Source organism: Cynara cardunculus (assembly GCF_001531365.2).
Source record: "Cynara cardunculus var. scolymus isolate 2C chromosome LG 11, CcrdV1, whole genome shotgun sequence".
NCBI lineage: Eukaryota > Viridiplantae > Streptophyta > Magnoliopsida > Asterales > Asteraceae > Cynara > Cynara cardunculus.
This window is the reverse complement of record NC_037538.1, coordinates 5,150,289-5,172,763: the sequence shown is the minus strand read 5'-3', so window position 1 is coordinate 5,172,763 and position 22,475 is coordinate 5,150,289. Positions and strand designations below refer to the sequence as shown.

General features: G+C 34.9%; 4 protein-coding genes across 5 annotated transcripts; all 4 read right to left on the bottom strand.

The window, feature by feature from the left end:
• Positions 1-1,127: 1,127 nt before the first annotated feature.
• LOC112522284 (calcium-dependent protein kinase 26-like) lies at positions 1,128-4,204 on the bottom strand. The gene is made up of 7 exons (XM_025131408.1): positions 3,310-4,204; positions 3,076-3,219; positions 2,838-2,990; positions 2,061-2,176; positions 1,796-1,963; positions 1,481-1,705; positions 1,128-1,359 (listed from the first exon to the last, which is right to left on the bottom strand). The coding sequence occupies exons 1-7, from the start codon at positions 4,202-4,204 to the stop codon at positions 1,237-1,239; spliced, it is 1,824 nt and encodes a 607-aa protein (XP_024987176.1). The 3' UTR covers positions 1,128-1,236.
• Positions 4,205-6,207: 2,003 nt separating this feature from the next.
• Positions 6,208-10,760, bottom strand: LOC112522285. The gene is made up of 2 exons (XM_025131409.1): positions 10,490-10,760; positions 6,208-6,741 (listed from the first exon to the last, which is right to left on the bottom strand). The coding sequence occupies exons 1-2, from the start codon at positions 10,690-10,692 to the stop codon at positions 6,345-6,347; spliced, it is 600 nt and encodes a 199-aa protein (XP_024987177.1). The 5' UTR covers positions 10,693-10,760; the 3' UTR covers positions 6,208-6,344.
• A 505-nt stretch (positions 10,761-11,265) lies between these two features.
• On the bottom strand, positions 11,266-14,242 carry LOC112521270 (co-chaperone protein HscB homolog). Its single transcript, XM_025130029.1, has 6 exons — positions 13,722-14,242; positions 12,696-12,792; positions 12,527-12,616; positions 12,216-12,281; positions 11,915-11,983; positions 11,266-11,728 (listed from the first exon to the last, which is right to left on the bottom strand). The coding sequence occupies exons 1-6, from the start codon at positions 14,075-14,077 to the stop codon at positions 11,591-11,593; spliced, it is 816 nt and encodes a 271-aa protein (XP_024985797.1). The 5' UTR covers positions 14,078-14,242; the 3' UTR covers positions 11,266-11,590.
• A 1,136-nt stretch (positions 14,243-15,378) lies between these two features.
• LOC112522180 lies at positions 15,379-21,010 on the bottom strand. Of its 2 annotated transcripts, XM_025131269.1 has the most exons (10): positions 19,913-21,010; positions 19,673-19,800; positions 19,107-19,215; positions 18,994-19,033; positions 18,675-18,764; positions 18,485-18,584; positions 17,907-18,046; positions 17,165-17,267; positions 16,229-16,851; positions 15,379-15,834 (listed from the first exon to the last, which is right to left on the bottom strand). In XM_025131269.1, exons 1-10 carry the CDS (start codon positions 20,049-20,051, stop codon positions 15,585-15,587), a joined length of 1,722 nt encoding a protein of 573 aa, XP_024987037.1. In that variant the 5' UTR covers positions 20,052-21,010; the 3' UTR covers positions 15,379-15,584. The 2 variants fall into 2 exon arrangements, with proteins under 2 accessions (XP_024987037.1, XP_024987038.1); XM_025131270.1 differs by lacking the exon at positions 19,913-21,010 and having other exon boundaries at positions 19,684-19,895.
• Between the last annotated feature and the right edge of the window lie 1,465 nt (positions 21,011-22,475).

The window sequence follows — 22,475 nt, the reverse complement described above, 5'->3', positions numbered from 1 at the left end:
AAGATGAGATTCAAACTGATATTCACCATGAGTTATTAAAAGTTCTCTCATTCATCTCTCATCTCGCTCTCGATCTCTTGATTCTTTGCTCTTGGTGTAAATCAAACACATTTGTAAAGTCGTTTAAATATGTTGGATTTTACATATATTGGATTTTAAAGTGTTATATAATTTTTTTCATCGATAGATTGTAATTGGAATCATAACTCTTATTTATTCAAATTGTATWAATATGTAAAGACCAAGTGTAACTTATATCATCGTTAAATCTTCTCTAATAAAACCAGTAAAACTTTAAAATCGTTAAAATTCACGGTTCCTATTACATTACGCGAATACATAACTAATAATATTAAAAAAATATTACATCTAATTTGAATAGTTTTTTTTAATTTTAAAGATTACAATATTGATTATATTATTAAAATATTTAATAAAATATTATTATTTTCTAAATATTAAAATATAGTTGTTTGGAGATGATATAAGTGAATAACGTTACTACAAACGATATTGATTTTCATATTTATAAAATATTTTAAGAAAATAAAAATGACGTCATAAACATATATTTTTGTGCATTGTATTATAAATTATTTAATTAATGTTTATACGTAAAACATTCTAAAAACGATGTGATATAAGGTTATAGGGAAAAAACACAAGGTGGGCGGGAAATCGAGGAAAGCAGGTGAATATATGCCAACGTGGCAGAAAGGAGCAAGATGATTGGTCCCACGTTGTACCCCAACAACCCCCTACGTTTGAGCTGTCTTAACGTGCACCGTGATCTTTTATCTTAATCAACGCCTGCTTCCCAAATGAAATCTGAGCCGTTGGTTCACGTTTTTAGAGTGGCTTCTACTCTTCGTTTATTCCTCTCATCATTAACATGTTGTATATACTTTTTTAAATCTAATATCCAAATTTTTAGAAATTTTTAATTACATTTATTAATTAATAAAAAATAATAATTAATGATAGAAAGTAAATATGAATCATTTTTTACGTGTATTTTTTGTTTTATAAAATATAAAATAAACATACTATGAAACAAATATATGTTAATTAATATTAAGAATCACAGTGATTCTTAATACTGTAATTGAAAATGTACCTTTTCTTTCTTTCATTTTATGTGTGTGCAAAGTCATGGTGCATTCTACAATTCAAAATGCATCATTCAAATTGTTGTGTGACACTTGGAATACAAAACAAACAACAAAAAATTTCATATCAACAAACCGGCACCGGAACCCGCTCCCGAAACCCGATGCTGAAATCATTCTTTGGTTGCTTCTTAGCGCCACTTCCACCGTGCATCATTGCAACGAACTCGTTATAGTCTATACGTCCATCCTGCAAGTTTTAACAACCCAAACACATTCAACACACACCTTTTCACACAAAAATCTATCAATATTTCGCCATAAAATGGATTCAGAACGGATATATTGATGGCAAAAAGCCAAAAACGTACGTTATTTTGGTCTGCTTCTTTGATAATTTCTTCTAAATGAACATCATCTACTCCAAACTCTTTGCATGCTTGTTGGAGTTCATCAAGGGTGATATAACCACTGTCATCTTTGTCGAAATGGGAAAAAGCAGCAAACAGATGATCTTCTCTATTGACTTTGTTCATATCTAGCGTTGCAGCTACAAATTCTTCATAGTCGATTGTGCCATTATTATCGATATCCGCCTGCAGGTTCAGTTTAAACGATCAAAAATCAACAAAATGCGACAAAAAAGGGAAAAAAGAACCTTGAAAAGGTTAATTATAAGTACTTACAGATCGCATTAGATCATAAATCTCAGATTCTTTGAGATTAGAACCGAAACACTTGACTCCAGCCTTAAGTTCTTCGAAAGTAATATAACCACTATTGTCTGTATCTATTATCTTGAACATTTGTTTTAAGCCGGCAATTTCTTCCTCTGAGAGTTTTGATGCGATGAGCTGCAAAAAACATTAGATGGGTTAGGTAAAGGTGATGTTTTTTTGCAATGGGATTTAAAGAATGAAAGAAACCCATATGTCGGATTGAAGTAGTTACCCTAAGAGCCATTTTCTTGAGCTTGTTCATGGCAAGAAACTGAGTTAAGCGACTCAAGACGGCAGAATCGAGAGGCTTGTCTGGAGCAACACCATCTTCGCTGATCCACGGGTGGCCTAAGGTGATCACAACAAGAATCAGAATGAGTATGCCAAGAGGCGGAGAATGAAGGTTCCAACATATATTAAAAAGAAATGGTTCAGGTCTAACTGATGAGGACTCTAACACGCCCCCTCCAATGGAGGAGGCTAGACGGGCATAGACTGCCTCAAGTATCGAGTCCCTACAGTGATAATATTGGCTCTGATGCCATGTGAGTATACGTGGAACCACTGTAGATTACTCTCCAAAAGAGCTATTCAGGAGAAAAGGGAGGTTCAATATGTTATGGAGAAATGGTACAAGTCTAGCCAATGTGGGACTCTAAGGGGTTGTTTGGTTTGTTTTTATCAAGTTCTGTATAGATAAAGCTGTCTGTGTGGATTAACTGTTTATATAGATTAAGAAGGTTTTTGTTAGGGAGATTCTTTTCATAGACGGAAGAAACGTGTATTTTAATTTGAAAAGAGTGGTTTCGAAAAATTTGGCTTTCTGCATAAAGTCCCCCATAAGCCAAATTCTATATTATTAAACCACTACCAAACAGCATGTATATCTGACCGAATGAGTTGTGATTAATCTCATTAAGCTGCTAACATACAGGCTCTAACACTACTAATTGCTTTCATAGGAAAATCTAATCAGCAATTAAAGAAGAATCGAAGAAGCAAGACTTACAAAGAACTCCATGAGCCGTTATCCGCCTTTTGGGGTCTCTAACGAGCATTTTCCGAACCAAATCTTTAGCACTTTCAGAGATACTAGGCCATGGATCCGAGGAGAAGTCAAGTTTACCCCGCAAAACCTCTTCAAATATGTCATTCTCGGATTCTGCATCAAAATAAAGAACTTAAATGGCGATACGACTTGAACAAAACATCAAGTATTAGCCAATTACTACAATTTTTAAGCTTACCTCCCCAAAATGGAGGCACCCCACAAAGAAGAATGTAAAGGATCACACCAGCACTCCAGATATCTGCTTCTGGACCATAATGTTTTAGCAAAACTTCAGGTGCAACATAGTAAGGACTTCCAACCACATCGATAAAAGTTTCCCCTGCGATTTAGACCACAATTTATCAACCCAAAAGCCAATAAAGAATCATAATTCATACACACAGAATTAGTTATATGATCCAAAAGGTACCTGGCTTAAAGAAAACTGAGAGCCCAAAATCTATGGTCTTAAGAGGCGAATCTTCATGTTCATCAACAAAAAGAAAGTTCTCAGGTTTAAGATCACGATGCATCACTCCTAAAGAATGACAAGCCTCAATCACACCAACAATAGTTCTAGCAAGATCAGCTGCCTTTCTTTCAGAATAATGCCCTTTTTTTGTAATCCTATCGAACAGTTCACCACCAGCACAAAGTTCCATCACCAAATGAACTGCCACAGAGTCTTCATAAGCCCCTTGAATCGAAACCACATTCGGGTGTCCAGATAAATGATGCATAATTTCAATTTCCCTTCTGACATCCTCCAGATCTTCATCGGTTAGCAACTTCCGCTTAGCTATTGATTTGCAGGCAAACTCTTTGCCTGTAGTCTTCTCTATACAAAGAAAAGTTGTACCAAATTGACCATGTCCTAATTTCTGACCCAAATTATAGAACTCTTTCAAATGCCCAGTTTTGGTTTTCAACACTTTATCAACTTGTAGCCCTGCACTTTTAATTCTCTTCATGTTATTGGGCTTTTTAACATTAGATGTCACTTTTGGCTGTGATGATTTGGTCTGTTGCTTCACTGTCACAACCTTTTCGGATTGTCTTTTCGCACCTTCATTTGGTTCTTGATTAGAAGCCATGGGCTGAGATGGTTTAGTCTCATTTTTGGCGATGATCACCAATCGTGGAGGTGTCTTTTGAATTGGTGCAGGAGCTTTAGGATCTTTGTCTATCGATGGAGGTTGTTCGCTAAATTCACCATTCTTGTAATATATCAAATCGGGTGATCGAGACCACCAGTATGGATGTGACATTGATTGAAAGAATCCATCTTTTGAGTAACATGATGATCCTACACATACATTTCCCATCTGAATTCTACCTAATCCTACTACCTACAGAGGATATTAGAGAATAGATTAATAATTACAGTAATAATTCATATGTGAAGCCTCATACAACCCACTTCCCTCTTCGCTAAACGAAGCAGTTATTGTGACATTTTATCAAACAAGTGTCGTGCAAATCACCCGAGAAAACACCAATCAATCGAACACACCCAATATGAACACTCCTTTTCGTATAACTCCTCTAAACGCACACCAAAGCTATAAAAACAGCAGACTGAACAGTAGTAACTCTACCCAAAAATCTTTCAATGCCCTGATACTTTTCACGAAGAACAAGGGGAAATCGATTACTGACAACTGAAAAGGGAATTCTGAGGTGGGTATTATGTAAATTGGAAAGAAACAAGATAAGATTGGTGGGTTTGATCGAAAATGAGTGTGGGTTTACCAAGTCTCTTTAAGAAAATTAAAGCCTTGGAAAGGAAATGGACTTTTCCTGGGTTTGAATACGTCTCGTGGACTCTCGATTTCATGTTTATATACAGTGGGATGGCGAGTGGGGGTGGCAGTAATTGACGAGGGAAATGAACGGTTTTTCCGTTGGAAACAAACCTTGTCAAACGCGTTTGGCACGCTTATTAAACCATCTTCCAAGAGCCATTTCTACGTGTTGTAATCATTTCAATTTTCAAGATTCCATTTTTATTTATAAGAACCGTGTAAAATCCGACTAATTCTACTGCTTTATTTTGTCAAAATAAGCTTTACCTACTTATTAAAACATAATATATAATTTTTATTTATTTAAAGATGTTAACAGTTGTTTGACAATTGCTGAATAATTAAAGGATCAGAATGATTAAGAGGCTCTCATGATACAGTGTAAAATAAAATATATTTGTTTGGTAATTGTGTACAATAAAATTAGGGCTCTTAATGGTCAAGGGATATCCATGATACAAAATCATTCAGAGGGTTTTAGAATCATTAAGAGACATACTTTTTTTTGTCAAACAAGATTCATCTCTTAACGATTCAGATGTTACCTCTTAATGAAACTATTAAAAGGTAAACAAATGATCTTTTACAATACCATCAATAAAAATCAATCTTAGAAAAATAACTTGAAAGAATATAAAAACACCTTAAAAATGTTATAAAATCCATAATTTATTTTAAAAATAAATGAGTCGCCTATAACGACGTGGAAGACATTTGCACAAGTTGGGTGGTTGACAAACGGCTGCTACCGAATTAAAAACAAATAAATAAAAACAAACCATTTTTCCTAGAAATAATCCACAACCAAACATACATAAACCTTAATTTAAACATATAATAAACATATGCGTTTAGATCTCTGACTAAGCCGGCGGCCGGCCGTCCGTTGCCGGAGACAGTAATTCTTGTATTTGCGACAACGGCTTTGAATCTTAAAACCAAAAATCAATTCATTTGTATTTGTTAATTAGTTATTAATGACAAGGGTCGTTCACCAAACGCTGATCCGGCTAAACGTTTATCAGTAAAATTTAACAATATCACTTACTTACTGGATAAGATTTTGATCCACAAAAAAAAGTACCATATACAACAATTTACCCAATAAGCGTTAAACGTGGTAAAAATCATCACCCTCACTTACCGGATAAGATTCTTGATTCTTATCTTCGCTTTTACGATTCTTGGGCCTTGTCATATTTATCCAATAAAGTAATGTGACTTGATAAGTACTTATTCGGATAAACTTATATAACAAACGGCCCCAAAGTGTTTGACAATTTCTGTTTCTATATGCTCATCAAGCCTACTTTATATTTAGGGACACAAGTATTTTGAGAAGGGCATAAAAGTTGAGCATATTTTTCAAACCTTTGAGCATATTTTTGACATTCAGGCAATAATCAGCACAGAAACTCAAATTTCCTAAAGCCTAATCTCCCCATTCCTAACCCGATTAAATATATAGAAGCAAAGATTCAAGAATCCACCAAATAGGAACAAAGATTCAAGCAACCACCAAGAAAAGCACAATTCTTCAACACATTTGATTCAGCAACCAAAGATTATAACTTTCAAATTTCAATATATGAAATATCTGATCACTTTATTCCAAAACCTGACTTTGACTAATAAGCATCAAGATTATATTTAGTTTGCTTCAAACGTCTCTCGCCAAACCTGAAATATCGACATGTCCATCACGATTCTCGGCTTTAACACTCTTGGAACCGAATGGTTCAATGGGCACACTCCGTTTTGAAGAGAATTTGGAATCTCCGTCATATACATGAGACCCAAAAGCGGATTTGGAATCTGCATCTCCATCGTAAAGATGAGGTGACCCGAAAATACCAAAGAAGCCATTCTTCATGTCTTCCGCAGCCTCAAAGAAACGGTTCATGTTGCCAAATAAATTACGTTCGATTGCTTCTATATCACTGCGTAGTCCAGGGAAGTCAAATGGCACAACTTCTGATGACGGCATACCTTTCTTCACCTGTTCCGTTACATCTTCTTCTGTATATTCCTTGTTAGATTGCACCACCTCCGATGGCCTGAACACATTAATAAGGTGTCAAACCTATTTGAACCCTGATACTTCTCAAATTTTGACAACATATGTTGGGTTTTGCATGGTAAGATCCTTGGACGAAGGATCGTATGAGAATAGAAGTTGAGGTGAAAAGCGTGAGAAGGGATTTGGACCCTTGGATCACTTTTAATCTCATACCAACCCATGAATTGTGCTTTAAAAGGGAACTGATTCGGTGCTTCTCATTATTGTTGATCTAGTGGAACTCTTCAATTAGGATTGATCAAGGGTGGAGATCCTTTCTTACCCTTCTCACCATAACTCTCATTCTCATCGAAACCCAACCCAAGATCCTTGCTTCTGTTGCTTCCCACCTCCACATAATGCCCCCTTTGGTCGAGGAAGGTGTTGATGATTTCAAAAGATCGGACGTTGAGAAAATAATGTCAAGTCCAACTTTGAATAAATGCAAGGACACATGATAGCATGCAAATATATATTAAGAAACCACTTCCATTAAATTTTTTGCATAATAAGGAACAATTTCATGCACGATAGTGCTAATTCAAGATGAACTAAAGGTTGCCAGTGTTGTTTTGAACAAGTGTTGTTTCGAACAAAATAGCACAACTGTCAAATATATTACAGGTTCTGAGGCTTGAAAGGTTACGGCTGCATTATTTCTGAGCAATTCAGGCTAAAACAAAACTTTTGAGGTCAGATGTGTTTGCTATATAGAATAATGCATATTTGATGATTGAAGTAGTGTCGTGTTTTTGCTCACTTTGCTATATAAATTCAGGGTATGATCATCATCAACAGAAGAATGCGATAGAACGAAAAAAATTGTACATTTTTACTACCTTCCCGTGATGTTATAGAGCACTTCCTGGTTGCAAACATTAGAAACCAAACTTAGATTTAAAAACACGTGTGTTAACCAAACACATCAGAGAGTTTGGAAGTAGTCATGTTGTTACAAGCGAGATGGCATAACAAATATGTTTCTTGGTGTCATCAATTGTCATGGTTCTTGGTTCCCAGATCAAAATGCATTTTGTGCAATATTACTATAATAAGATTGATGCAAACCCATACCATTATAAATTGATGAGAATGAAAGATGCAATAAGGAATCTTTTGGGATAGTTTACAGAGTTCGCTTCATGCTCCACAACAAACTTCAAAGACCACAATATTGATCAATACTGGAGCTGATCCTCACTTTGGATACACGATTCTTGCAAGTATATTTACATTTCCTACTCCTATTCCTTATGTAGCTCTCTCTCTCTCTCTATATATATATATATACACACACACACACACACATATTATTTATTTGTTACATTATTTTGTATCTTATCATAGTACTGATTTTGACAAGTACAAATATTTTAGTTGCACATAGTCAGAACTAGCCAAGTATCTGATGAAACCCAAGTTAATTTGTAGAAATCATGCACATATTGGTATTCTAAAATTTTGGAACTATAATAATAGATATCCCATGTTATCACAGTTCGTGATATAATGAGTATACTAATGACTACACCAATCAGTAAACTTGCATCGAACTCTACATTTGACAATGGCAGGAAGGTACTATCAATAAACAGACGCCACCTAGTATGTTGAAATGTTGATTCACGCGTCACAAATATATGCATGAGTATTTTTGTTCAAAGTAAGTGATCATATCTTTTCGCAACTTGTAATGCCTTTACATGTGATGGTCTAACTGAATAGCAACTTATAGTGCCTTTACTTATTTAGATTTTGCAAAGAACCTTTGACTATGTAATTTTAACTTGTATGGTTTGTTTTCCTATGATTTTGGACAAGATATGGTACAATTATTTGGGCTCAGATTTTGGAGCATAGACAGTTAGTTAATGAGCTTGAATATCTGACATCTTCTATTTTTTAACATTAAGATTTTATGTTCTCTTAGCATTCTGTGTTTTGTTCCACATCGCTGAAGTGAAGCTTCCTCAGCTTTATGTGTTTGTCCAACATCGGGAACGGGAGTCCATTTCATGTATTCATGAGCCTATATTTAGGCTAGAATATTATATTATAAATGACATCTAAGGGAGTGCATTTTCGGTTATACTTTAATTTTTTTGTGTGATGCCATATATCTAGGTGCAAAACCTAAAAGATCTGACTCGTTTCTTTAGACCCCAATCTTGCTTTCCATCATGGGTATATGTACATGATCATTCCACATAGTACTGGAAACTCACAGGTTCCTTTAGACCCAACCCGGTCCTGCAGTTCACCTGTGAGTGTGACCAACTCGGGTAATAGTTTATCTAACAAAATTGATGCATCTACATATTCCTTAGCTCTTTGCCTCTAGCATCACAACTTAATTTTACTTGAGCCAATTTTTTTTGGACAGTGAGTATCCAGTACCACCTAAGGAATTTATCTCACGATGAATAAACACGCACCCACATGCAAGCATGTGTGTATGGTAGGTCTACAGAACTCCATTTATGTAGTTTATCTGCAACCATCTACAACACACACGAGTGCCGGCACATGCTTTTAAATCTCTGAGGCAAGTGATACCACATATTTAGAAGATCATGTAGCCACACAACTCGAGCTATAAACTATTACTGTAAACATAAGTAATTAGTGAAAAGATTGGTCGATATTTTGCAAAATATAAAAATAAAGTATAATTTTATTGGTTCTAATCACTTAATCATGAAAAGGAATCAAAACCCTAATTCCCTATCTTCAATCTCCTCTCTTATCTCTGGTTTCAACTCGCAAAATTTTATATCTAAGAAAATAATAATTTTGATCCTACATCATTTTTCTAAAAATTGAATCTTGCATAGTAGAACTCACTAAAATGATGAATTGTTGATTGCTCAATTTGAAATAAACAACGCCACACTGTTTGAGATTCTCGGTTGCAAATTTAGTTTAGATTGCCCCACTGTTCACGATATATAGCAATAGAATTGCCTAACTAACTTTAGTATTTTAAGTGACGTTGGTTGAAAGAGTTCATTAAAGGCATTATTATGAAGATTGATGGAGGCCAAGTAGACTAATTTCCAACTTAAAGATTGATGAAGAATACCTAGAAAATCTTAACAACTTCGTTGAACTTCATGATGATGACTATATATAATATAGGAGGATGTTATATGTTCTGTGACAAAATCCATCTTATCATGATTTCTTGTCCTCAACCAATAAAACTAAGATATTACATTAATCTGCTACGATTACATATATTCTTAAGGGGGGAGGAATCATGTAATATACATGTAGCCATGGTAAGATAAAGCATAAGAAGTAGTTGGATTCAGTTTGAAGTACATCCACGTTGAGACTACACTACATATATGGTTAACAGAGGCGAACCACTAGAATAAAAACTGTGAAAAATCTATGTTCGAGTGTTCCCAGGCCAACCTACTGGTCATGTCAACTTTTATGTTTACCGCACCTAAAAATCCTGGCTACACCATTGATTAGACCTAATGGGATGGCTTTGAATACGATCATTTGCATCTCTTCATTTTGTCAGTGATCAGATAGCATCAATCAAATATAAAGACCAAAAGACCTACATTAATGGCAGAATAAAGACATAGAGAAACCCAAACAACTAAAATCACGAATTTAACAGATAATCGCTAACATTCCTCAGCCACCAATCTAACATGCCAAGTGAAGATCATATTCATCGATAAAAACAAATCAAAAAAGGGAACTGAAACTCGAATTAAAAAGACTACCTTCCAACGCAGTCTTTAAGAAGTTGTTCAGTTTTCTCACACTTCTTGATGAATTTACCAGGCTCTACCTCCTCAGTCCTGCACTGCGAAGAGATAATCTTCCTCGTCGAGCAACGAGCTTCAGATCCAGGATTCAAAACTTCGAATTCGTTGGTTTCATCGGCGTTCCGATCCTCATCGTCGTCCTTCCATACCCAACCCATGTTTCCCTCTTGTATGCTTCTAGCACAATCCAGAGACGTCGGTTAATATGAAGGGGAAATAACAAATCAATGAGTAAACTACGTTTTTGGTCCCTGCAGTTTGTTGAAAATTGCTATTTTAGTTCCTCTGTTTTCAAAATTACGGTTTCAGTCCCTATGATTTACAACTCATGATTATATATATTGCAATTAAAGGTTTTGAGTGTTAATTTCACAAGCCTTTCACTTCCTTTTGTTGTGGTAAAATCCTCTAATTGGTTCAACGTCAAATAAACGAGTCATGTGAAGAGAATATTATACACGAGGGGTTTGGTTCGTAAAATGGAACATGATGGAATTGGAATCCTCCTCAAAGGAATCAGAATGAAATTTAATGAAATTTAATGAAATTTGACCATACGATTGATGGAGTGGTTGTGGCAAAGGCGGAGATGGCAGTTGAGGCGGTGATGCCCACAATGGGGGGTGATGGTGGGGCATGGTTGGTCATGTACATGTAACGGAAAAATTGAAATCCTTGGACAGCCGAATCTATAAAATTCAATTCCATTCCACCTATGCAAACCAAACAACTGAATGAAATTTTCTTATAACCACGGGTGTCTGTGCCATCTTGTGCACATCTCGACCAATTCCATGGAGCCCTTAACAGTCGAGAAAACCACAAATCAAACTCAAGGTATTACCAGTTGGATGATAGCAACCAATGGACAATAAGAAGGAAAAACAGAAGCATGCATCCAGCATCTTCCTTATTCAGTTTTAGGTACAACATTCATCCATTCTATTGCCCTTCAATGGGCTTCAAGAAACCAAAAGAAAACGAAGTTTTTATGGTCCCAGATGTCTGAGTTCGAAAAGCCCTCGACTTTGATGCATAAATTAGTCCATTCGTCAACTAGAGCTTCTTAACAATCTCCTCCTTCACGCGGTGGTAGTAAGTTATTCTCTGGATTGATCTCAGAGCTTCATCATATTTTTTACTTCGAAAAGCATTTGCAAACGAGTCAGACCAACGCCTCAGCTTTTCTTCCATCTGCAACAAATACAGTTTCATCGCGTTTCGCAGACATTCAGTAATTTCTTGAAAATTTTGTAACCTATTTTTTACTAATCTTGCAGACAAATCATCTTTAACCCCGAGTCTCAAATCTTCTCTTTTCTGCATAAATATTCGTCAAGATCCTACTATCGGGATCGTAATATGTATGCAAACGCTTACCTGGGATTGGATCTGATTCAGTGCTTGAGAATCTGTAGCTTCTTCCACGGCTTCTCTAATTTCCATGATCTGCAATCAGAATCCAGTGTTACTCACGGGTTTCATTCATATTATTTGGGAGAAAATACAAATTTGATTTCGGTCCATTTCAAGGGTCTCAACCACATTCCTCCATTTAAAGAGATTAGAAAACAGAAAAAAAAAACTATCTATCCGTAAGTACAGTAGACAGACGGATATGTTATTTCTTACGAATAAGCTATATGAACTTAAAAAAAAACTTAAAAAGCTATCAGATTACCTCACCCAACAACTCTGGTTCTGAGACAGTTTGTTCTTCATCTACCTCAACACCTTCAAGCCTCATCTGAAAAGGTAGAAAGAAAAGATTAGAAGACCATTTCAATTCACGTAAATTAGAACATAAAACGAGTTCATTATTCCAAACCCAACTCAATTAGAAGCATAATAGTCAACTAGGAAGCAAATGTACTTCTACACCTAATTGAATCCAAGATGGGTGATTCTGACTTTTTTTGTAAAAAATAGCATAATAAATAAACAACCACAAAGTGTGCAGTTAGAACAGATGGAAACCATGACTGTACTTACTATGTATATAGCTCTTGACAATGGTTTACGAAGTGTACCATAAGCATCGATAACCCTAGCAGACTGTTCAGCGGCATACTCTCTTTCCTCCTACAACAAAAACCAATGTGTGAACTGACGCTATTAGGAAGTGAAACAAAATCAACCTGAAAACCAATTACTCACGAACCTCAGATTTCGTGTGAACCAGATCAGGATGCAGCTTTTTTTGCCAATCTTTATACTTCCCTTCAAGACTTCCATCCTCTATATCAAACTTCCTATCCCTGTCATATGAAACTAGTTACTAATCAAGTCTAAAAAGACTTGGGGCCTGTTTGTTGTTAGCAGCTCAATGAGACTCGCTGCTTGTTCGGTCAGTTATACATGATTGTTTGGTAGTAGCTTAATGATATAGAAAGTGGCTTACACAGTAAGCTTTTAGGGGGAAGCTTTATGCAAAAAGCTAAGTTTTTTCCAAACCTGTCCCTTCCAATTAAAAAACATGCTTCTTCCATCTATGAAAAAGCCCTCCCAAACAAAAATCTGGACAATCTAAACAGAAAAATTAATCTACACAGATAGTTTTATTCATACAAGACATGATGGAAAACCAACCAAACAGCCCCAACCCAGGACTCGAAACTGGATTTGGAATAAAATTCGTTTAAATAAGTTAGTGAGCTTCAACTTTGATTCCGACCTCAGTATTTTGCCTCCATATTTTTCAGATGATACTTCACTTCTTCAAAACAAAATAATTTCCATTTTGGATGTCCAATGCAAATTGCATCATTTCCTTCTTTAGCTAATTTCAAGACCAGAATCACCCATTTGACCATTCTTGTTGTTACACCTTTTCCGATAATTGTGTGCAAGATCAACAAGCTTATGCTTTTTTGCTTCAATATTGGAGGGTGGATTGAAAGTATAATCAAACAATTTCATAATTTTCTTTGTCCAACCAACAGTTCTGATTTGCAGGGGATTCATATCATAAACTGCATATTTCACTGTTTTATGCACATTTTGGTAATGCAAACTGAAGACATGATTGAATTTAAGAACAAAACCCTAACAAATATGAAGAAATCCAATGAACCCAGAACAAATATTCACATGTTAATCATTTGCATAAACATTTCAAATACAATCCAAATTTATTCATAAACAGTTTGATCAGAAAACCATGCATTAGGGTATCTAAAACACTTACAGCCCAAAAATCCTGAAGTAATCAATTGAATGATCAACAGGTTGAACACTCCCGCAAGATTCACAATTCAGAAACGGCCCCTGACTCTTACAATTCCAGCAATACCTGGTTTCCTCAGAAGACCCTGATGAACAGAAACCGGAAGTTTCTCCAAGAAATTCGGAGTTCCATACCAATGTTTGGGGATTTCTCGATACCCTTGTTCGTCCATTATGATTGAAGCCACGCAGGGTAGAGAAATTTGTATGATTTTGCAATTGGGTGGTGTTTTCTTCGAGTAATTGAGGAGAAATAGATTGAGGTAGGGTTTTCCTATTAAGGGTCGATATGACTGTTCTAAGTTGGCTTCTCCACATTTTCGAAGAGGAGTGACCTAAACCCCTGATGAAGCAAAACCCATGTGGTGTTTTTGATGCTTAAAGCGGCAAAGTTTTCTACTTTGCAGGTTCAAGATTAAAATTGGTTCATGGTGATTATCTCTCCCACCTTTTGGTGTACCAAAATGAAACTGTTTTCTATCTAATTTTAGAAACCAAAAAGATTTCATTTTGAAAAAACCAAAAACAACTTCGTTTTCAATCAACGGTTTAAATGGGCTTCTTGATGGGTTTTTTTTTTTTTTACCGTTATACACACGTGTATATAAGTAATTTGTCGATATGTATACGTCAATAAAACAAAGGATGAAACTTCAATTACTTATATAAACATGTACATAACATTCAGATGAACGATTACCGGTCGTTATTCAGTTTTTTTTGGGTTTCCGGGACCTCCCTCTCTTTTCCTATATACATACATATATATATACACATGTATATACATCCGGTTGTTCCTCAGTTTTTTTTTTGTTTCTTGGACCTCCCTCTCTTTTCCTATATACATACATATATATATACACATGTATATACATCCGGTTGTTCCTCAGTTTTTTTTTTGTTTCTTGGACCTCCCTCTCTTTTCCTATTTACATATATACATACATACGGTGGAGGTTCAAACGAGAACATTCATGTTTTACGATAATGTGAGAACATTTATGGGCCTTCAAATTATTTAATCTATAATTAAAATTAAAAGAAAATAAACTAATTAATTAAGAATAATCATGTGATTTCGTATTTATCTGTAATTTTGGTGATATCTTATCTCTAAAATCACATACCGATAATATTTTAATTGGTATCAAATAATCACCACATTATTATGACAGCAAAATCACATAATGTACAGACAGAGTGATGAACGTAGGCGTCATCATCGTTGGTTTTCGATTATTACAACATTATCACATCAATATCACAATAAAAATCACATGTGATTTTATATAGACACATACGTAGAGGTAAGTTTATACGAAAATGATAAATATTTAAAAAAATAGCCAAATTAGTATCAAATCATATATGATTTTATATTAACCGACAAAAGTGTGTGGACGACCCTATGGCCCCCTGTCAAGTGATTTTACATTAACGGCCAAAAAAATGTGCGGACGACCCTATGGCCGCATGGCAAGATCGATTGAATCACATGTGATTCGGTCATTTTCTTATCTCCTTAAATAGGTATCATTCTCGTATAAACCGGAAAAATTAAACCTTATGTTTTTCTTATTAAAAGATCACTTCAACAAAAATAAACTTCATAATACTCATCAAACTAAAAATTAACATATAATACTCTTGGTCATTACTTTATTAGAAAAAAGAGCCCGCAACAAGGTGTAGGGAAAAGTTTAGAACAAATTTACACAGATTTATTTGTAGAACGTATTAACAGTCAAATCGGCAACTCCACCTGTAATATATGCATCCTGTATGAATGAATGTCTAGACGTATAGGTTAAATAAGAATCTTCTGTCAACTGAATCCCCTTCCAGAAGTGAAGTTTAGGCAGCAAAATCTCTGTTTCTTCATCTTTTTCTGGCTTTCATCACTGTTCTTCACCTCTCCATTCATGGTGTTGTTTTGTGTTAATGTTATGGCCTCATTTATAGCGAAAGAGAAAGAACTCCGGTGACTTCCACGTGAACTCAAGGTCTCGTGTTCTTGTGATGCTATCTTGAGCTCATCTTCATCATCTTGTGTTTCTGTTGCACACCCTTCCTGCCTGTGAAAAACCATCACAGAATGTTTCCCCATCATCACAAAATTATAAATCTTGAATTTTTGCATGGTGAATATATACATATATACATACATATAGAGAGAGGGGGGGTTGTTCTGGGAAAAACCCAAAAAAAGAAAACTAAGGAACACTGTGATAACCATTCATATAGATGGTATGCACCTGTACATATAAATAATTTGTAAGCAATTTGTCCGGTATGCACATGTGCATAACATGCACACGTGCATAGAAACCAAGAAATAGCTTCAATTACTTGTATGCACATATGCATATCATACAGATGAATGGTAACCAGGGTGTTCCTCCGTTTTTTATTTTTAGGGGTTTTCCCCAGAACCTCCCTCTCTCTCTATATATATATACACACACATACCTGGAGCTATGACCGGAAAAACTGTTTCTTGATTCTTGTGAGGTCCTCGCCGTGAATTCGTTACTTGCTGCTACAAAACGCTTAGAACCATTTGTTTTATGGTCTTCAAGCTCAGCAAACACATTATTAGTGAAGCGAGACAGAGACAAGGATCGAGGATTGAATTCAAGTTCCCTAAAGACAGAAATGACCTTCTCCAGTGTTCCTAAAGCTTGCTTCACCTCAGGACTTACAATTACTTGCTTCTTACCAACAATAACACGACAATCGTTTATAAACTTATTGGTTGGATGCTCGTTGCTATTATCATCCTCATGTGACCTAGTTTCTTCAATCTCCTCGATTTCACCAACTGACCTCTGATATTTCGCTTCTTTGCCCTCTAAACTACAAGGCTCTTTGGGTTGAACAATCTTGGCAGTTTCTTGTTCTAAAGCTCCGTCAACAATCTTGATGTCCTTTTGTTCCAAACCAGCATCATGAACAATCTTGACGTCGTCTTGTTTCAAAAACCCATTTGGTACTTCATCATCTGTGAAGAGTGCCTCACGAATTCGACCATAAAATGGCTCCTTTAAGGCCTTGCTGAAATCTGCATCGCCTTTAGACACAGAAGCGACTTCCTGTTGTTGAAGGGTACAATTAGCATGGAGTTTCATCTTTCCTACACCCGTGATTCCAAGAAAATAGGTGTACTTTGACTTTTGAGGTCAAACCAGGTTTTATTCAAATACGAAATCGAAACAGATTTTTTCAAACATCTAACACAGCATTTCTCTAGTTTATAACTTATTATATGGTTTATTGTGGTCGTCAAATCATTCTCAAAGAAATCAAAAATTCAGATAAATTATTGAAGTTGAAAATAACACATTTGACCTCAAAAGTCAAAAGTATGAAGAACTTTATGTGTTTTAAAGTGACTTGGAACTACACCTTTTTATAGAGCTTGAAGCCGCTACCTACAAGTTGCCGGGAAACGAAGTTGATAATCGCTGGAGGAACAAAATCCAGTTTTATATCCATGTTTACAATCGTCCTGCAAAAAATAGAATTTTATAAACTTATCTGCAAGCTTTTATTCATATAACTTTTCACCACAAAAAAGAAAAGCATAGCAATAGCATCATAACATTAAGCATATTGACATAGTATTTCCGAAACATGATCTCTATATATGTCGTTCTACTCTTGGTTGTAGAGGTCAGCTCATCCCCCCTCCCCCTCCTCGACCCCACTTTCAAGGGGTTATTTGGTTGGTTTTCCATAAGTCCTGTATGGAAAAGTTGTTTGTGTGGATTAATCTGTCTATATAGGTCGAAAAGGCATTAGTTTGGGAGGACTTTTTCATAGATGGAAGAAGCGTGTTTTTTAATTGGGCAGGTTTAGAAAAAACTTGACTTTCTGCATAAAGTTCCCCCTAGAAGCTTACCGAATAAGCCACTTTCTATATCATTAAGCCACTACCAAACAATCATGTATAGTTGACAGAATAAACTGCGGGTCCCATTAAGCTGCTAACAAACAGGCCCTTACTCTGTCAGTTTTGTTTGGTTTAGAGCAATTTATGACCATCGAGTTGTTGGTTATTGTTTTGATTCTTTTTGAGTTCTCATTGTTTACCAAGAAAGAACTAATAAACAAAAAGCATGAAAATAAAGGGAAAAAGAATCTTCACCGGAAGTAGCTTCTGTTAGCGCTCACTTTCTGTAAAGCAAGGCCTCCCACTACATCTATCCTCGTCACATTTTCTACATCAGGTATACCTTCTCTGGTGAACCCGTGAGTGGTTTTATCGATGTTCTCTGACTCAGAAATCTGCACAAAAACACAGTAAATAGGATCATGTTTCTCTACTACATCTTCAAGATTTTCTTACGAAATTTAAAGAACATAAAACTGGTTAACTGGAAATTCACACACACGCATATATATAAGGTCAGGTTCAGGGGGAAACCACAAAGAAATGAAAAACTGAGGAACACCCTGGTAACTATTCATCTGGAAAATGTGCACATGTGCTACAAGTAATTTGTAAGCAATTTGTCCGGTATGCACATGTGCATAGAAACCAATAAACAGCTTCCATTACTTGCATGCACATGTGCATATCATAAGTATGAATGGTTACCAGAGTATTCCTCAATTTTTCTTTTTTTGAGGGCTTTGCCCCTGAACCTCCCTCCCTCCCTCCCTCCCTCTCTCTCTCTCTCTCTCTCTCTATATATATATATATATATATATATAAGTTATTACCGTGTTCAAAAGCACTATAATGAGATCATCTTGAAAGTACTCAAGCGTAACATAATGAACTAGCGCCTCTCTTGTTGATAATGGCCATGAAAGCTTCATCCTTTCTTCCACATATTTAGAAATGTAGATATCAACGTCCATAAATAACCATTTCATACAAGGTTCTAATCACTAATGTAATTCGACAAACCTCACTAAAGATATTTGTTCGCCCATTCTGACCTTCTTCACGCATTCCGAATATAAAACCTTAAACGCCGGGATATTAAACTGAGGCCACCTGACAAGGAACAACAATCATAGTAAAGAGTGATGCAAACAAAATATTGAAATTCCATCCATTCACAACTTAAACTCAAACAAGGAGCTTTATCAGAAATCGTTCATTCTTACAAAATGGAAATACGAATCTGTCTCTAGCATTTCGAGGAAAAAAAAATGATGTTTTTCTTGCAACGGAAAACCAAATATAATAGTTTAAAAAGTGAATAACTTGAAAATTTCCTTACCATTTTTGGTAAAGGCCTGCCTCCCATGATATGCACAAGCCTGAATTCAGACAGAAACTTTAAACAGAAATCCATATACACAAATGTGTCGAATGCCTTTCAATAAAACTTACAAACGTCAAGAGGCCCATCTACGTAGCCTTCGGCAAGTAATGTATGGAAGGGAGTGCCTGCTGGTCCCTCCCTATACATAACACGACAGTCTTGATTATCGTGTTTTATCTGTCAAACAAGATAGCATGTGTGCACGAATTAATGCTGATAAAGATATTATTACAAATGAGAAATTATACGTCACTTATAAGCACGATTATGATGGATTTGGCCATGGTAACAATAGAAAAAGGGATCCCCTTTTAGGTTCGAACGTTTTCTTTAAATTTTCAAACAGAACGGTAAAACATATATGCATATGAGAAAAGATCGTCATAGGCCATAGGGGCCTGTGTTCTTTGAATTCACATCTAACGAATCTTGATTTTCTTAATGATCCCATTCTTCTATGCATTTTCCTCCATTCTTCATTTCATAGGTCTGATCTCGTATACTCCTCACACGAAGTAAATGGACCCAAATAAATGAAATGATGACTTATAGCCGAAACAAATAAACGCACCAACACAATGGACACAGAAAGATGAAATGAATCAAGAGATATATAGATAAGTATACAACATACTTTCCAGCCACCTTGTGGTATTTCGTTCACTTTTGACCCTTCAACGGCACTCCCAGAAGCACTTCTAAGCATGCTAAGAAAATTGGCCACTTCCTTTGTTCTTTTCTGAACTAACTTATCGCTATATTCTGCATAATACAATAACTTCAAATTAATAATCATATTGACAACTGAAATAGCACCTTTGTACAGCAATATTGTCAAGAAATGCTAAAATTGCAGATAAAGAAACTATACAACCTTGATCTTCGCATTGTAATGACTTGGACATTTGATTTCCAACAAGAATCTTGAGAGATTCCACGTTAGAAAGATCAGGAGACATGAGCGTTTTGTCAAGCTTATCTCGGTACTGAGAGATGTTTTCTTTTCCCTCCATTTGCAAATCTCACAGCGCCAATAACGAGATATGACTACGATCTTCTTCCTGTATGATCTAGCCTTGCCTCCAAGTAAAAATCCAATTTGAAAACCATTAATAGTGTTTTAACTAGTTATCATAATCAAATAAACAGAAAAAAATCATATGATCATACTCATGAGAACTAATTCAATTACAACTTGGGTTTTTGATACATGATCCTTCGAAATTTGACAGCAAACAAGATATAACAGAATGTGTAGAAAAGATTGATGCTTTTTAACACCCATATGGAAAATATTGTAAATTTCACTCAATCAACAAAAGGGTAACACTAAAAATAGCAAATAAGTCAAGAATTAATTTATTGAATTAACTTTTAAGGCAAAAACCCTAGCCAATTAACAAATTGCTATTTCTGGCCAAACACAAATTAGGGAAATTCTTACCACCTATCAATATAAATCCCCAAATAAAGCTAAAGAAAACCATCTCATTTACCCTTTTAGCATACAAACACATTCGAATCATCAGAATAAAACAACACGCAAAGTGTGAAATCTTGAAAATTATCCCACAAAACCATCAAAATACACAGTTAAAACTAAAACACATGTAGCTAGCTAGTATTTGTATGTTTTTCAAATTGGAGACTTATGATCATATTATACCAATACAGAATCAAATTGCAATCAAGAAATTCAACTTACAGGTTGGGTTTCTACAGAAGAATTCGAGGGGTTTTATGAGGGCGCCAAATTGAAAATCTCAATAAAATATATGATTTGGGAGGAGGAAAAGGAGACAAGATCAGCCAATTTTAGATAGCCAAGGCCCAAGAAGGATACCTAACATGTGGTTTCCTTGAATCAATCGGAGGGACCCCATCACCGTTGTATTGATAATCGTTTGATTACTACGTGGGTATGTCAACTTCGCGGAGCCTTGGGGATTGTGGTTGTTTACAGTTGACTCAAGATGATTGTAGCCTTGCAGCTGTTGGAAGAGCACAGTTGGAATCATTTATGTGGGATTGCTTCTTATTTATATCATTCCAATTTCTCACCATTATATATATATATATAATATATATATATATATGGTTGGGTTCAAGTGGGACTAGCTTATTTTCGTGAGACCTGTGATACACATTTTTATACGTAAACTTCACAGCAAAAACACTGTGAAGGTTTAAAAAAAGTCGAACCTTCACAGCAAAAACACTGTGAAGGTTTTAAAAAGTCACTTTCACAGTATTTTGCTGTAAAGTTTCAAGTGTAAAATGTTGGTCTTACGGGTCTCACAAAAACAGGCTGGTCTCACATGATCCTAATTATATATATATATATATATATATATGATTTTTTAAAGAATTATATCAATGATTTTCTCATATATATATATATATATGTAAAAGACGTATTTAATGTGATTTTTGTAGCATTCTCAACAAAAATTTTAAAATAAAAAAAGTATGAGAGAGATGATGAAGCTCTTAAAATTTAGAGGTTTTTCCAAAAATAATTACGTAAATGATTTTTTATTCATTTTACTAATCAGATTGTTTGGATTAAAATATTTAGGAGTGAAAAATAATATCTTATAAATTGTATTAAATATTTTAATAATATAATTAATCATGTAATATCCAAAATAAAAAAATCTGTTACGGATGAAAGTAACTTTTTAAATATTTTAACTTTTTACTTCTCTGTTTTAAAGAATCTATTAATAATACTCTTAATACACCTTGTATTAATTGAAAACCAACCTTTATAACTTTTTATATGTAAAAAAATATCGTTTTAATTATTCATAAAATCTGATTATGTGACTACTAAGGTTTTTCCACGTCATTGGGACCTTTTTATAGTAAAGGAAAAGGTATAGATTTAGGAGTTGTTTGTTTACTTCTTAATAGTTAGATTAAGAGTCAATATCTAAATTGTTAAGAGATGAATTTTATTTGGCAAAAAAAAATTTGTCTCTTAATGGTTCTAAAACCCTCTGAATGATTTGGTATCATGAGTCTCCCTTAATCATCCAGCATCCTAATTTCATTGTAAACAATTATCAAACAATTATATTTTATTTTACATTATATCATGAGAGTCTCTTAATCATTCTCCACCAAACATCCTCTAAATCAAATCTGTAACCTATAAAATAATATAATAAATGAATATTTAACTGTTAAAGATTAAAATATTGAAACAAGTTGTATAACTAAAGGTGGGATATGGCGTATGCGACACAACAGAATGTTTGGTCATGTAAATCATGTGATATTCATATTAATTTGCTTATACGTAATATCTTTATTTCTTACTTTTTTTAATTTTGCCAAATGGGTATTAAATAGTGATTAATGTGATATATTTATTAAAGATTTGGATATATTCATTGTTTGTATAAAGCAACAGGGAATTTAAATTCGCTTTA

Coding starts and splice junctions, on each gene's coding strand:
- LOC112522180 (XM_025131269.1), bottom strand. CDS start 20,051: ATGGAGGGAAAAGAAAACATCTCTCAGTACCGAGATAAGCTTGACAAA. Junction 19,801..19,912: donor ATTACAATGCGAAGATCAAG/GTTGTATAGTTT, acceptor TGTATTATGCAG/AATATAGCGATAAGTTAGTT. Junction 18,047..18,484: donor TTATAGTGCTTTTGAACACG/GTAATAACTTAT, acceptor GTTTTTGTGCAG/ATTTCTGAGTCAGAGAACAT.
- LOC112521270 (XM_025130029.1), bottom strand. CDS start 14,077: ATGTGGAGAAGCCAACTTAGAACAGTCATATCGACCCTTAATAGGAAA. Junction 12,793..13,721: donor TACTTCAGGATTTTTGGGCT/GTAAGTGTTTTA, acceptor TTCATATGACAG/GGATAGGAAGTTTGATATAG. Junction 12,282..12,526: donor TGTCAAGAGCTATATACATA/GTAAGTACAGTC, acceptor CTACCTTTTCAG/ATGAGGCTTGAAGGTGTTGA.
- LOC112522285 (XM_025131409.1), bottom strand. CDS start 10,692: ATGGGTTGGGTATGGAAGGACGACGATGAGGATCGGAACGCCGATGAA. Junction 6,742..10,489: donor CTTAAAGACTGCGTTGGAAG/GTAGTCTTTTTA, acceptor TAATGTGTTCAG/GCCATCGGAGGTGGTGCAAT.
- LOC112522284 (XM_025131408.1), bottom strand. CDS start 4,204: ATGGGAAATGTATGTGTAGGATCATCATGTTACTCAAAAGATGGATTC. Junction 2,177..2,837: donor AACGGCTCATGGAGTTCTTT/GTAAGTCTTGCT, acceptor TGATCACCTTAG/GCCACCCGTGGATCAGCGAA. Junction 1,706..1,795: donor TTTATGATCTAATGCGATCT/GTAAGTACTTAT, acceptor CTGAACCTGCAG/GCGGATATCGATAATAATGG.